This window comes from Bufo bufo, chromosome 10, assembly GCF_905171765.1.
Source record: "Bufo bufo chromosome 10, aBufBuf1.1, whole genome shotgun sequence".
In the NCBI taxonomy this organism is placed as follows: Eukaryota; Metazoa; Chordata; class Amphibia; order Anura; family Bufonidae; genus Bufo; species Bufo bufo.
In genome coordinates, this window is record NC_053398.1 from 120,312,278 (window position 1) to 120,328,649 (window position 16,372).

The 16,372-nt window shown below is 45.0% G+C and overlaps 1 protein-coding gene across 1 annotated transcript in view; it reads right to left on the reverse strand.

Moving 5' to 3' along the window:
* The window catches only part of WWOX (WW domain containing oxidoreductase), an 874,649-nt gene that overhangs the window by 662,901 nt on the left and 195,376 nt on the right, over nt 1-16,372 (reverse strand). The window contains exons 7-8 of the mRNA XM_040410064.1: nt 14,735-14,823; nt 2,571-2,756 (exon numbers count right to left, since the gene is read on the reverse strand). Coding sequence (XP_040265998.1) covers nt 2,571-2,756; nt 14,735-14,823 — 275 coding nt within the window. The remainder of the gene's footprint in view (nt 1-2,570; nt 2,757-14,734; nt 14,824-16,372) is intronic.

The following is a 16,372-nucleotide window of genomic DNA, read 5'->3' on the forward strand; positions in this document are numbered from 1 at the left end:
AGTGCATTTAAATGGGAAGGTCCCATTAACCCCTTGAAGGAAGGGGATGAAAAGGAACAGTCAGAGCCAATGGAGTCTAGATCTTGACTACATACCAGTCATTACACAGGACTTTATTGGCTTACATGCCATGTTCTGCAAATGGTGTTTGCAGGTCATCAATGTCTGATAGCGTCAGAAAAGCACACAGCATAGAAAATCATAAGACTTAAATGAATGATGACTGTATGAAATGGTAAGGGCTCATTCACATACAGTGGATATAAAAAGTCTACACACCCCTGTTAAAATGTCAGGTTTCTGTGATGTAAAAAAATTAGACAAAGATAAGTCATTTCGGAACTTTTTCCACCTTTAATGTGACCTATAAACTGTACCACTCAATTGAAAAACAAACTGAAATCTTTTAGGTAGAGGGAAGAGAAATATAAAAATAAACTAATATGGTTGCATAAGAGTGCACACCCTTAAACTAATACTTTGTTGAAGCACCTTTTGATTTTATTACAGCACTCAGTCTTTTTGGGTATGAGTCTATCACTCAGTCTATTTTGGGTGGGAACAGTTCCTGACAGAATCCGTATGTCCTGACACTCTTGCGCCACCACTCCGGTCCCTGCTGGTTCTACAGCCACACATTGTTCACATGACCATTGCAGCCAATCATGTACAAGAACGGCACATGACCGCCGAGGAAAGTGACTGGCTGCAGCAGTTACACAAATAATGAATGATCACTCAGAACTAGTAGGAACTGGAGAGGCAAAAATTTGAAAGGGCAATGTTTTTTTGTCTTTATTTTACATATTTTCCAGTTCTTTTTTTTTTTTTATTTATCTTGGTTACACCCTCTTTAAGTATTGTTTCTTCAAAAAGACAAAAAAAAAAAAAGAAACAGTCCATTTTATTCGTCTCTCAGACCTTAAACTGACAACTAAATTTATAGGCGACTTACAAAAACAATAGAATTGCATTTGTATTGACATCTTCCGGTAGAACAATTCCACAGGACGTCCATTAATATGGATTATATGGAGTCATGAATTTATGGAATTGCTTCTAAATGATTATAGTTTGAGAAAGAAATCGAGCGCCTCTGGAAAATGATGACCTTCAATAAATTTGTTATTGTCACATTATGGAAATCCTTGAATGGAGAAAGGATTAACGTGTTTCCGGTTGAGAAGCCAGAAGGTCTTCGGGAGACGGCCAGTAGACCGCTCCTCTAGGAAGAGAGGAATAAATTCCCCTTCACTCCATAAACACGTGAAGCCTCCCCGCCTTTAGGTAGACTATTTAGATTTCACTATATCTTTTCTTTCTTCTTGGGTGGCTGCCGAAGTTGTTGAATGGCAAATCAATAAAGGTCACGGCATTTGGATTTAATCAATTATTATTCCATCGCCGAGGCTGCTCGATGGGTGGCTCAATGTGTAACGGAGAAAGGGGTTTCTATCATGATTAATAGAGTCGACATAAATACCGTACATGGACTATCAAAGGAAAAAAGAAAGTTGGATTCCCTTGATATTTTTGTCTATACTGTCTCACTTCCAGTATGCAGTCCGTCATGCTACTCATATTTGTGTAAAGTGGACCTGTCAATCTCGTGCCTGCGCCAGTGCCCCGAGTAGTAACTTCACTTGGCTGCTATAGCGGCGCGTGAGCAGTAGCTGTTCACGAAGAAGCTTTGGTGCTTGCGTCACTACTCGAAGCAGTGGCACAGGCACGTGATTGACAGGGCCATGCTAGATGTCTGGTCATGTCAATCAAAAGGCAGGTGAGCGATTTGTTCATCCCTAGGTCCAACCCCCTTAGATCCACATGTTGCAGTGTAGTTCCAGCCTTATTGACAAGAGAAAAAGCTTCAGCACAGTTGCTGATTACGTTATGCATTTCACAGAGGCATAACACAGGACCGGTACAAAGCAGAGTTCTACAGAACATTTCATGCTAAATCCTTTTTGTCCTTGTGGTCTCCACCACAAGATCACCACACTCATCAATTTCTTTAGTTCTCCTTCTGACAACCTACAGGTCTTTCAATTTCAAAGAAGAACACACAAACATATTTAGAAATCTAATAGAGGCAGTGGATCTCCATGGCAACAGACTACTAGGCAAATATTGTGTAGTCTGACTAGAAGGCAGGAAAGCTAACAGTGCAACAGACCCATAAAACGGACGACATAGGTGTCCATATATTTTTTAAAAATGCCTTTTTTTTTATTTTAAAGACACCTCTGTCATGTATGATGATTGCAGAATTATGAGCCACATACAGGAGTAGCCATTAAGGTTTGTTTTTTAAACAGGTGGCCATTCTTTGGTCTGCCTCCTATACAGTTTGCCCCATGGATATCCAGTTTGACTTGTGGTCACTATTTTCAGACTTATGGAAATGCATATTGATGGTGTGAGATTTGTTTTGCATTTGTTCTTTCTATTCTACCACACTGGATTGAATTGCTCTAAAGGATTTACATTGTTAAAGTGAGACGTGCATTTTTTTTTGCTACAAAAAGGGGCTTGACCTCATGTTGTCATCTCCATATATTCAGTTGACCAACCTGTGAGACTCTGAAGACACCACAACCACCCTTGCTGGGACAGACTGACGTAATATGTCTTGCAGGAGTGAGACCAAGTAGAAATTGCCGAGGTGATTGACTTGGAAAGTCTCTTCAAAGTGATCTTCCGTCAGCTGCCAGGGAAGGCCAAGGACTGCAGCGTTGCAAATGAGGACATGGAGAGGCCTGTGAAAGACAGGAGCAGATTTTATATACAGTACTGTATGCAGTCCTAATCTGCCACAATATAGGTAACAACTTAAAGAATGGAGAAACTCGGAGGAATGATGACCGACCAGTGCTTCTGGAAGTCCACCTCCTGCAGATAACCTACAATAAGCACTGGTCTACATATTACTCTACAGAATAAACACATGCCCGATGTACTATATTACTTATTACCATTCCACTTACCATAGCACGACCCCACCCCTATGTCCCGCTTACATAAAACGGCAGAAAGGTCTCCACCACAAGATCAACACATGTATCAATTGCTTTGGTTATCCTTCTGACAACCTCACCACCTACAGATTTTTCAATTTTAAAGCAACACACAAATATATATAGAAATCTGGTTTATGTTTATCTTTTCTTTCTTCACAACACAAATCCCCTCTCCATAGGATGGGGAATAAAGTTGTTTTTTTATAACGATATTTATATGGATGGCCTATCCTCAGGGGCAGGACTGCAGTAAGCAGCTCCATAGATTACACAACAGACAGAGCTGTGTAGTGCCGGTGCCAGAGCTACTTCGGAAAAGCTGATTGGTGGAATGTAGGAACCCTGCCAATAAGACATTGATGGTCGATCCTCAGAATAGGCCATCAATATAAAAATCCTGACCTGTGGGGATAAGACTGCAGGGACCCAATCATTAGAAAGCAAGTCATATGAGAGGTTGACGCAAATGTCTTCTGCTGCTCTACTGAACCGTCTAGGACTGCGGAAAATAGACAAGCACAGTACTTGGCTATCTCTGCCATTTTCACACAGTTGAAAGGAGTAGTAACGGACATGACTGATGCTCCATTAAAATGGGGGAACACAGGACCTCGGTTGTCATGATTGGCAGCGATCTCCGATCAGACACTTAGCCCCTATCCTGTGGATAAGCGATAAGTGATGTTCACAGAAAAACCTTTTGGAGACAATTTACAAAGACCGCCTTTTTATGCCAATCTTTATTTCCCCCTTTTCTGGCAGGGAAAGCACCTAACTTATGATGAGGCTCAGGCCTAGTTATAAATTAGGCACACTGCCAGCAGTTAGTGCGTCTCCGACTGAAGTGGTTTTCATTCCTCTTTTACACCTCTTTCCAGGCGTAAATGTGTCGGACCCGATGTCCTGGTCCCTGTAACATACAAGTGGACAGGTGTTCAAGTCGCAAAACAGGGTCATGAAACTTTTTTTTTATGCCAAAAAGTGGCATGGCAGGCTCAGTAAATGACCCTCTTTAACTTCATCTAAGTAAACAATTCACTAAAGGTTGATTTACACGGCCCGATTACACGGGCAGATTATCGGGAACGACCGTTCCTGAGAATGCTTGTTCCCAACACTCTGCCCATCTCTCGTTCATTGAGTGATTTTGTCGTTTGTGCAGGCAATTAAATTATCAGTTCTGGGAAAGAGGTCGTGGCGTCTAAACAGGTCTCCTTCACTGAACGAGCAGCCGACTGTCGGAAAAAGAACGCTTTCTTCCCGACAATCGGCTGTTACACCGTGCGGTGTAAACCCGCTTTAATAGTCCACAGAAACGTCATTGTTTCATTCTCTCCAAACAGACTGTGCTCTGCCATCTAGTAGGCTCGTCTATGGCCCAAAATATCAAGAACTCTTTCATTACCCTAAAAACATTCACGCCCCATCGGCAGTAACTCCCTGGGATGCAGACAGATACATGGTTCTTTTGTGTTAAGAGTGATGCAGCGAGTGATTTAGCATGATTGTCATGACAAGGTGACTTGAGAGATGTGAGCAGCTCCTGGTCGCTTGTCAAGTGACCCCGAAGCCACTCTCGATAAAATTCTACAGGAATTAAATGGGAGCACCAGAAATGTATCCCCTCGCTCCCTCGAGCAGCTGCTGCCTTCGCTCTCACCCTCATCTCCTGCCTTGACTTCCATGCTATGTTTATCATAAAAAAACAGAAGGAACTGAAAGGTTCACTACCTGCGCGATGAAGGCAAGTCCCCTGCTAGAGCAAACAAGCCAAGACATAATTCTTCAAACACTATCTGCTCGTGTTACCCTAAAGTGACCCTATCACAACCCTATCAGAAATCTCACCTGAATTATTTCAAGAACTGGAACTCCAACCTGACCCGTGATGTCCGCAGGGACAAGGACTGAATTTTAAATTCAACGTTGAGCTGTGATTTTTATTTTTTATTTTACTTTTGAGTCAGTGCAGGGAGACTTATCGGAGAATATTTCGTTTCCACACTGTACACGTCTCAGCTTTTCTTTATAATGCATGCTCTAAAGCCTGCGTTGCTTTTATTATGTTGTTAACTAGGTCTATAAAACACCAAGGACGTTCGGAGAGGAGCGTTGTACTCACTACTGGTCACACTAATAATTTGCCCTATAGCTTTTGTAGGGAATAGGGCTCTGTGCAATTAAACAGGAATACTATAAAGTGACCGCGAAGGTCAAAATTCTCGTCCCCAGGTTTCGATCTCAACTATTATTATGAAAGCAATGCTTCAATGCAACTATAATATAGAAAATAATCCTCACACAGGGAAAATGTCGAGTGCAGGCATGGTTTATACAGGTTGTGTCGCATAGCCCTTACTGACAACCTCTGACAACGTGCAGCACATACAGTACATATATATGAAAACTTATATCGTATGTCCTGCACCATAAGAAAAGTGGGGAAAGGGGTGGAATGACAGTGGGTCTAATGAAACGAACATTAGTGAGCGGTTTCATTATGGTCTTCTGCCAGCACCATGCTGTGACCTGATATCGCACAGGGAAAGAGCACACTATAACCTGACACTGCGAGACATCACAGCGCAGCATGTGGCGGCAGCAGAAGACAAGGAAGCAGTGAGTGCAGGAAGAGCACGCTGGATCGGCGAGTGGCTGCACCGTCTGGAGCAGGAGAGGTAAGTTCATTTTTTTATTTCATGTCTCATCTAGGGGGAATGGTGTCTAATCTAAAGTCTGATGAGGAATGGGGGTCTGATCTGAGGCCTGATGAGGAATGGGGTCTAGTCTGAGGTCTGATGAGGAATGGGGGTCTAGTCTGAGGTCTGATGAGGAATGGGGTCTAGTCTGAGGTCTGATGAGGAATGGGGTCTAGTCTGAGGTCTGATGAGGAATGGGGTCTAGTCTGAGGTCTGATGAGGAATGGGGGTCTCGTCTGAGGTCTGATGAGGAATGGGGGTCTCGTCTGAGGTCTGATCAGGAATGGGGGTCTCGTCTGAGGTCTGATGAGGAATGGGGGTCTCGTCTGAGGTCTGATGAGGAATGGGGGTCTCATCTGAGGCCTGATGAGGAAATGCGGATCTGGTCTGAGGCCTGATGAGGAAATGGGCATCTGATCTGAGGTCTGATGAGGAATGGGGGTCTCATCTGAGGTCTGATGAGGAATGGGGGTCTGATTTAGGGGTTTTATCTGAGGTCTACTGAAGATTGGGGGTCTGATGAAAACTGTGTAAATTTTCTTTTTTCTGTTCTAAAACCTAGGTACTTCTTATGGTCAGGTACGTTTTATGGTGCAGGAAATAAAGGTATATAACATATCCACATACACTTAATTAATACTACAATAATCTACAGTTAATTAATCAAAAAGGTGTAATATTCCAGCACTAGCTACAGTGGCATATTTTATGTTAACATGTTATTTTGTGCTGTGTTCCTTAGGGGTGATACCTCAAATTCAAAACCGTTTTTACTTACTTATCTGGAGGACTATTCTCCCTTTCTGTGGGTGGGCAGCAGCTCATCAAGCGTTTGCATTTTAGCTCTTGTTAACCGCTACCTCCCCTGCGTCGAAAATAGTTCCTCAAATAAAGCCCCAAAGCTCCATCTGGCATACAATGCCCCCCATTATGTCCTTCTCCACTGTCTAGAGAGGGATATAGCTAGACATCTCTTTACCTGTTTTACTACGCCGACACGGAGAGGAGGAAGAGAGCAAGGAAGCTACTAAGTATGTTAGCCCACCTCAATGCAGGAGTAGGGTGGGACAAGAAGAACAGCAGGGGGCGCTACTAGAGAGGAAAATATAATGTACAGAAAAAAAACACAGCATTTGTATTATTTGTATATTACAATAACACTTCATACGAAAAGTCCCATTCATTGTATAATAATACTTTTCGTGAAATAACCCTTTTAAAGGGGTTGTACGAGAAAGGTCTGCTCCCCCCCCCCCAGCAAAAAAAAACAGTGCCACTCCTTGTCTTATTTACTTAAACAGAGCTGCAAAATCAGACACAGTCCAGGCACAAGTGTGGCACTCTTTCAGGAACAAGACAGACCGTCTTTCCCTGTCCTTAAAGGGATTGTCCGGGATTACAAGAAAAAAAAAAAAAAAAAAAAAGACATGGCTGCATTCTTCCAGGAACATCTACAGCATGCAGCGAATAGTGCTAAACAACCCGTGGACAGCTGTTTTTGGAAGCAAGCAGCTTGGATAACCCCTCTAAAATTGTATCCACTTTTCTATAACCATCAGATAATCCAGACAATCTGTTCTCATTGATGCCAGATTAAAGGAATATTAAAGGGATATTCCCATTGCAGATATATCCACAGAGAGATAGATGTTATGCTGCTGATCTTGGGGCAGTCCTGAAATGTAGTGCAGGGCTAATCAATAAAGTTGTGTGAACCCCCCTCCTTAGAGGATCTGTAAAGGAAAGATGATTTATCTGCTTTCCATTCCTTCTCCTCAAGGCCTGCAATGCTCCTCTGGGCTCCTTTAATGGCAACATCCGGCTTAACATCCCTGCAGCCAATCACAGGCAACGGCGGCGACCGGATTCCATGACATCATGACAAATGATAACGTGACGCAAGGGGATCCGGTCTGTGATTGGCTGCGGTGATATCAAACCGGATGTTTACAGCGGGGAAGCCCAGCAGAGCAGCCCAGGCCTGGAGAAGAAGGAGCGGGGAAGCCCAGCAGAGCAGCCCAGGCCTGGAGAAGAAGGAGCGGGGAAGCCCAGCAGAGCAGCCCAGGCCTGGAGAAGAAGGAGCGGGGAAGCCCAGCAGAGCAGCCCAGGCCTGGAGAAGAAGGAGCGGGGAAGCCCAGCAGAGCAGCCCAGGCCTGTAGAAGAAGGAGCGGGGAAGCCCAGCAGAGCAGCCCAGGCCTGGAGAAGAAGGAGCGGGGAAGCCCAGCAGAGCAGCCCAGGCCTGGAGAAGAAGTAGCGGGGAAGCCCAGCAGAGCAGCCCAGGCCTGGAGAAGAAGGAGCGGGGAAGCCCAGCAGAGCAGCCCAGGCCTGTAGAAGAAGGAGCGGGGAAGCCCAGCAGAGCAGCCCAGGCCTGGAGAAGAAGGAGCGGGGAAGCCCAGCAGAGCAGCCCAGGCCTGGAGAAGAAGGAGCGGGGAAGCCCAGCAGAGCAGCCCAGGCCTGGAGAAGAAGGAGCGGGGAAGCCCAGCAGAGCAGCCCAGGCCTGGAGAAGAAGGAGCGGGGAAGCCCAGCAGAGCAGCCCAGGCCTGGAGAAGAAGGAGCGGGGAAGCCCAGCAGAGCAGCCCAGGCCTGGAGAAGAAGGAGCGGGGAAGCCCAGCAGAGCAGCCCAGGCCTGGAGAAGAAGGAGCGGGAAAGCCCAGCAGAGCAGCCCAGGCCTGGAGAAGAAGGAGCGGGGAAGCCCAGCAGAGCAGCCCAGGCCTAGAGAAGAAGGAGCGTGGAAGCAGGCAAGTCAACTTTCCTTTACATTCTTGCACAACCCCTTTAAGAATCTAAAACTTTTTTGCCTAATAATTTTATAATATAATTATTATAATTCCTTTTGTGGATTTTACAAACTGCTATCCTATTCCCACAATGTTCCGTTACATCTAAAATAATAGCCAATTTCCTATTCACTTACTGCCAATAAATCACTATCTGATAACTGTGGCTCCAAGTACGTACGTGGAATGGAAAACTGTAAACGTACATGTAAACAACACAATTACACGTCGAAAAACCTGCCAGCTAATTACGGGTAAGGCCGGGTGTGATTTACTGCCGCACGCCAAGCCTGTAAACCGATGGTGAAATGATTAGAAAAATATGAAATTGCCCAAGGGTTACAGACGACTGCTTTTAAAGACCATGGTCAAATCATTTTGACAAAAGCATTACATGTATTAGTACGTTACTTTTTCCCAATGACAGGCTGTTCTTCTGATTCCCTAGAGAAATACAGCGCTGTAATGGAGTTCACAAAGTCCCCTAACTGCTGCATGCTTCCGTACACACCGCGACTCAGGGAGAGAGAAAATGGGAAGAAAAGAAGGAAATAAGTGGCCTGAATGCGGCTGGGATTACAGAGCGGAGGGAGGGGGAGATGGCGCACAGCTACCATATAAATAAGGTTTACATGGATAATTATATCTACCAGGCTCCGGGAAAATACAAAGGCAACACACAGGGGGCGACACATCACAGGCTCGGTGGACTCGTTATCCAATTACTGACAACTCATTAGCGGAATATGTGAACAATAGGGATGAGCGGATTTCATATTTTGAAGTTTGTGTGCGGGTTGTGGTATTTACTGAATTGGACCATAACAATTCCATGACGGAATGTCTTTAGAGGCATTATTCATTCCGTCATAATAGAAGTCTATGGGCTGCAAAACGGATCCGTCCGCTTTACGTTATGCAGGAGAGGATAAACCGGACAGATCTTATACCTATGTATGAAATGTCTACTACCTCTCTATCTAATATCTCTCTACTGCTCTGATATCTCCTGTATCTATCGATCTCCTATTTGTCTTCTATCTACCTACAGTGGGCCAAAATCCCTGCTGCAGTCTGTGCAAACCTGGTCAAGAACTACACGAAACGTTTGACCTCTGTAATTGCAAACAAAGGCTTCTGGACCAAAGATTAAGGGTCCATTCACATGTCCGTAAATGTTTTGCGGATCCGCAAAACACGGACACCTGTAATGTGTGATCCGCAATTTGCGGACCGCACATTACAGACATTATAATAGAAAATGCCTTTTCTGGTCCGCAATTGCGGACAAGAATAGGACATGTTTTTATTTTTTTCAGGAACGGAATTGCGGATCCCGAAAATGCAGATTCGCATCCGTTCCAGCCCCATTGAAAGTGAATGGGTCTGCAAATTGCGGAACGAATGCGGACCTATATTACAGACGTGTGAATGGACCCTAACACTGATTTTCTCAGGTGTTCAAATACCTATGTTCTGCAGTGCAAGACAAATACATTCTTTAAAAATCATACAAAGTGATTTCCTGAATTTTTTTTTTTATTCTGTCTCTGAGTGGGAACGCACCTACAATATGAATTTAAGACCCCTCCATGATTTCTACTTGGGAGAACTTGCAAAATCGCAGGGTGTTCAAATACTTCTGTTCCTCACTGTATCTATCTATCTATCTATCTATCTATTATCTATCTATCTATCTATCAAGAAAATAATATAGGGGGTTGAGTCCGCACAACCTGCCTGTAGGTGCACATCACTATGGCGAAATACATACACAAACGGAAAATGCAAATGTGATCGCACACTGCATCCAGCACTCTGCCCTCCATGCTGGATGAGACATTGGTTTATATTTTGGCCAAAGCATAGTAAGCCACTCACCGCGTCAAGGCTGTCTCATGAGTGGTCCCTAACTCTTGTTCCTACCTGTTCATGGGCCATGACAGCCATCTGGCTCCAGGAGAAGTATATGGTGGGTTCAGCATGCATGTTGGTACTTGCATCTCTGGATCCGATGAAAGCTGTAATGGCACCGGACGGGGTTACAAGCAAAGTGTACTTGGCTTGCATGCTGACCTGCATTCCCTGGATTTTATGTGGCTGTCATGGCCCATGAACAGGTAGGAACAAGAGTTAGGGACCACTCATGAGACAGCCTTGACGCGGTGAGTGGCTTACTATGCTTTGGCCAAAATATAAACCAATGTCTCATCCAGCATGGAGGGCAGAGTGCTGGATGCAGTGTGCGATCACATTTGCATTTTCCGTTTATCTATCTATCAGCTATCTAATTATCTATCTATCTCATATCTATCTATCTACACTGCTCAAAAAAAATAAAGGGAACACAAAAATAACACATCCTAGATCAGAGTTAATTAAATATTCTTCTGAAATACTTTGCTCTTTACATAGTTGAATTTGCTGACAACAAAATCACACAAAAATAAAAAAAATGGAAATCAAATTTTTCAACCCATGGAGGTCTGGATTTGGAGTCACACTCAAAATTAAAGTGGAAAAACACACTACAGGCTGATCCAACTTTGATGTAATGTCCTTAAAACAAGTCAAAATGAGGCTCAGTAGTGTGTGTGGCCTCCACGTGCCTGTATGACCTCCCTACAACGCCTGTGCATGCTCCTGATGAGGTGGCGGACGGTCTCCTGAGGGATCTCCTCCCAGACCTGGACTAAAGCATCTGCCAACTCCTGGACAGTCTGTGGTGCAACGTGACGTTGGTGGATAGAGCGAGACATGATGTCCCAGATGTGCTCAATTGGATTCAGGTCTGGGGAACGGGTGGGCCAGTCCATAGCATTAATGCCTTCGTCTTGCAGGAACTGCTGACACACTCCAGCCACATGAGGTCTAGCATTGTCTTGCATTAGGAGGAACCCAGGGCCAACCGCACCAGCATATGGTCTCACAAGGGGTCTGAGGATCTCATCTCGGTACCTAATGGCATTCAGGCTACCTCTGGCGAGCACATGGAGGGCTGTGCGGCCCTCCAAAGAAATGCCACCCCACACCATTACTGACCCAATGCCAAACCGGTCATGCTGGAGGATGTTGCAGGCAGCAGAACGTTCTCCACGGCGTCTCCAGACTCTGTCACGTCTGTCACATGTGCTCAGTGTGAACCTGCTTTCATCTGTGAAGAGCACAGGGCGCCAATGGCGAATTTGCCAATCTTGGTGTTCTCTGGCAAATGCCAAACGTCCTGCACGGTGTTGGGCTGTAAGCACAACCCCCACCTGTGGACGTCGGGCCCTCATATCACCCTCATGGAGTCTGTTTCTGACCGTTTGAGCAGACACATGCACATTTGTGGCCTGCTGGAGGTCATTTTGCAGGGTTCTGGCAGTGCTCCTCCTGTTCCTCCTTGCACAAAGGCAGAGGTAGCGGTCCTGCTGCAGGGTTGTTGCCCTCCTACGGCCTCCTCCACGTCTCCTGATGTACTGGCCTGTCTCCTGGTAGCGCCTCCATGCTCTGGACACTACGCTGACAGACACAGCAAACCTTCTTGCCACAGCTCGCATTGATGTGCCATCCTGGATAAGCTGCACTACCTGAGCCACTTGTGTGGGTTGTAGACTCCATCTCATGCTACCACTAGAGTGAAAGCACTGCCAGCATTCAAAAGTGACCAAAACATCAGCCAGGAAGCATAGGAACTGAGAAGTGGTCTGTGGTCACCACCTGCAGAACCACTCCTTGCTAATTGCCTATAATTTCCACCTGTTGTCTATCCCATTTGCACAACAGCATGTGAAATTGATTGTCACTCAGTGTTGCTTCCTAAGTGGACAGTTTGATTTCACAGAAGTGTGATTGACTTGGAGTTACATTGTGTTGTTTAAGTGTTCCCTTTATTTTTTGAGCAGTGTATATTCTATCTATCTATCAGCTATTATCTATCTATGTATATATCTATCAGCTATTATATTTATCTCTATCTCTCCATCTGTAATATTTATCTCCAATCTATCTCTCTACATCTCATATCTCTGTCTAAAATCTCTCTATAATATTTCTCTCTATCCTGTCTCCCATGTCTGTCTATTGCACGTCTTTTACATCTCCATACCCATTACTTAGGTCTCACTTATCTCTCTTATCAATATCTGACCACCCCTGCCAGTCTGCCTCTACCCGACATATCTATCTACACATCACACTATTGTCTTGCAGCAATATTTACAATATAAAATATTAATAATCATAATGAGTGTCCCACTGATGAAGAAGATGTGGAGATCACGGTCTACTCTGGTGCATGGCTCCCAGTCTACAGTCCACATCTGCGCTGATACGCGCAGTGTAAGCGCCATACTCTGCCTGTACGGTAACACAAAGTACTCTGAGTACGATGCAGACTCCCCCCCCCTCAGCAGCGTCTGGAGCGCGTACAGCGTGTGTGGTCTGGCTCCTCGCCAACATAAAACAGCAAGAATTAAAGCAGAAACAAAAGACAATGTAGTGTTTATTGACAGATGGATTGTCAGGTGAACGCTCCCAAGCAGAGGCGAGGGCCGCGAGATGCAGGACGCCAAGAAAATAAAAACCACCATTCCAAGATGTGAGCGTGCTGCTGGACACAGGAGGAGAAGAGGGGAACCATATTATTTTTTTTTTATCATAAAGCAACAAAACCCCAGACATGAATCATTCATACATAGGACTACCCCACCCCCGGCCTTCCAGGCTGCTGTTTCCTCTACACATCTAGGTGGTCACCAAGGATTCCCAATGTCGGCCATCTATGAGATACGGCATCCAGGTCTCACGTCATAACCAGGAGAGAGGAGTGGATTCACTCCCCAATGCTACTAGGATTGTCCTCATGAGGTTGTCCCACCATAAAGTAACAGATTCTTTGTACATATCGTAGAAATGAAGGATATTTGCTGTTTACACATTGTTAAAAACTGATTAAGTGAAGAGTTATGAAGTTCTCCCACTGTATGGTGCCACCTGGTGGTTGAAGTGTATAACAGTGCGCACGTCCATCTAGTGAAGGGGTTGCCTCATGAAAAATATTCGACAGTTTTCAAACCGGCACCTGGATCTGAATAATTTTGTAATTTAATGTAATAAAAAGTTTGGTATAGACAGTGAGTTATCCAATAAAATGTATCTGTATAGCGCCGCCTGCTGTTTAATATATATTTTCTTATTTCTCTGTCCCGTTCACTAAGAAGGCCGCGCATGCTAAGTTTCATCCTATAATTGCCTACTGAGCTGTGATAGAGATAGAGCCGAAGCAGAAAGGACACGCCCCCTAAACTGTGATAGGGAGAGATCTGCAGCAGAAAGGACACACACCCTGAGCTGTGATAGGGAGAGATCTGCAGCACGAAGGACGCACACCCTGAGCTGTGATAGGGAGAGATCTGCAGCAGAAAGGACACACACCCTGAGCTGTGATAGGGGGAGAGCTGCAGCAGAAAGGACACGCCCCCTGAGCTGTGATAGGGAGAGATCTGCAGCAGAAAGGACACACACCCTGAGCTGTGATAGGGGGAAAGCTGCAGCAGAAAGGACATGCCCCCTTATCTACAGCAGAAAAGACACTCCCCTTGAGCTGTTAGCTGGATATAAATCTAGCAGAGCAATGAATGGGGAGATGTCTGGATCCATGTGAGGTACAGGGCTGGTTCTAGCTTTGTTACAAAGAGACTGTCATGTACTATATGATTTCCATCTTTTACATTAATCATGGGATGACCCCTTTAAACTGAGCGCTGGTGATCACATGTGCTCAGTCACCCTCCCCACATCTACATAGTGATCCCTCTGTCCAATAGAAGTAGCCGCCTGCCCTGCTGGTACGGAAGGAGCAGAGTCTCTGCAGTGGCATGGCAGTAGAGCTGAGAAGACTGCTTCTGCAGGGCAAGTAAGACGGGAATATTTTGTCAGCTGCCAGAAGGTGAAGGAGAGTGATTCTGTCCAGAGCCCTAGCCAGGAGCACCTTCTAGAAATCACAACCTGGTGTTTTATGGTGCTGGGACACTATGATAGACAGTATTGGACCCCAGCCATATTTTGTCCAGATTCCAGAAGCTCTGATGAGAATAAATGGTTTGATCCATAAAATATACGGAGACTGTCAGGATAACCGTATTCCCATAAACCGAGATTGGATTAAATGGAAAATATTTCCATGTCTACAACTGGTTCATGCTATAATACTGGGGCACAGGCACCTCAGTTCCTAGACGCATCACTGTCTACTTACAGGTTTTTGCTCCTGAAGGCATCAGCAAAGCTTTGCACACTGCGGAGGGAGGCGAGGTCCAGGCACATGACTTCTATCTTCGCTTTGTGCTGCAATGCAAAAAAAAAAAAGTTCATGATAAATAACAGTAAAGTTGGATGAAGATATCACATAACACTTAATGTGCTGTGGAATATATCCGCGTGCTTAATATAAAATGCCCACGGTGGGTGTAAATCACTCAAGTGAACGAGGGCCGAGCGCTGACTGCCAGAGGTAGCGATGCAGCCCTGCAGAGCGCCAAGCACAGTGCATAGGTGTCTAACGGGTTTATTAAAGGCCATGAATTAGAAAGCGACAGCGCCAAGGATCCTTCACTCCGTCACATAGCACAATCCATCACTGAGCAGAAGAATGGATTAACCAGTTCCTGACTGACGGCCTGTGAGGTCCACGTTCTGGGGATCACAAACAAAGCCGAAATCTCAGCCACAAACGCTGGAGTCTGCATGTGATACAGGACCTGACGGAGCCATATCCACACCTCCCCGTAATTAGCTCTGCGGCCATCTATACACAGAATATCTATAGTACATGGGCCCAGAAATGTAATAGACATCTCATCTCTTCCATATCTATTGCATCTCTCATATTTATTTCTCTACCTTCTATCTAATATCTATCATTTATCTATCTAATCGTATCTACCTACTGTATTTATCTACCTATCCTCAGATATCTATCTATCTCATATCTATCTATCATTTATCTTATCCATCTATCTAATGCCATGAAGCTCCTGTAGAACTTTTGGCGCTGATGTTGATGGCAGAGGAGGTTTGGACTTATTAGTCGACAGAGCACCTTTGACTTTTATGTACTCTAGCGCTCAGTGACCCCAATCTGTAACTTTTTGTTGTCTCCACTTTGTAGCTCGGTGGCTGCGGTTCCTTACACCGCACAATAATACCATTTACAGCTGATGGTGGAATATCTAAGAGGGAAGAAACTTCATGAACTGACTTGCAGCAGTGTCGGCGTCCTATTAAAGGACCATGCTGGAATTCAGTGAGCTCTACAGAATAAGCCCTTCCACAAATATCTGTATAGGCAGAATGCATGGCTAGTGCTGGACTTTATACACCTGTGGCAAAGGCAGACTGCGTGGCTAATGGTGCATTTTACAGATCTGTGTTAAAGGCAGAATGCATAGCTAGTGGTGGATTTTATACACTTGTGGTAAAGGCAGACTGATTTGCTAGTGGTGGATTATATACACCTGTGGTAAAGGCAAACTGCATAGCTAGTGGTGGATTTTATACACCTGTGGTAATGGCAGACAGCGTGGCTAGTGGTGGACTGCATACACCTGTAGTAAAGGCACACTGCATGGCTAGTGGTGGATTTTATACACTTGTGGTTAAGGCAGACTATGTGGCTAGTCGTGGATTTTACACACATGTGGTAAAGGCAGACTGCATGGCTAGTGGTGGATTTTACAGACCTGTGTTAAAGGCAGACTGCGTGACTAATGGTGGATTTTATACACCTGTGGTAAAGGCAGACTGCATTGCTAGTGGTGGATTTTATACACCTGTGGTAAAGGCAAACTGCATAGCTCGTGGTGGATTTTATACACCTGTGGTAAAGGCAGACTAC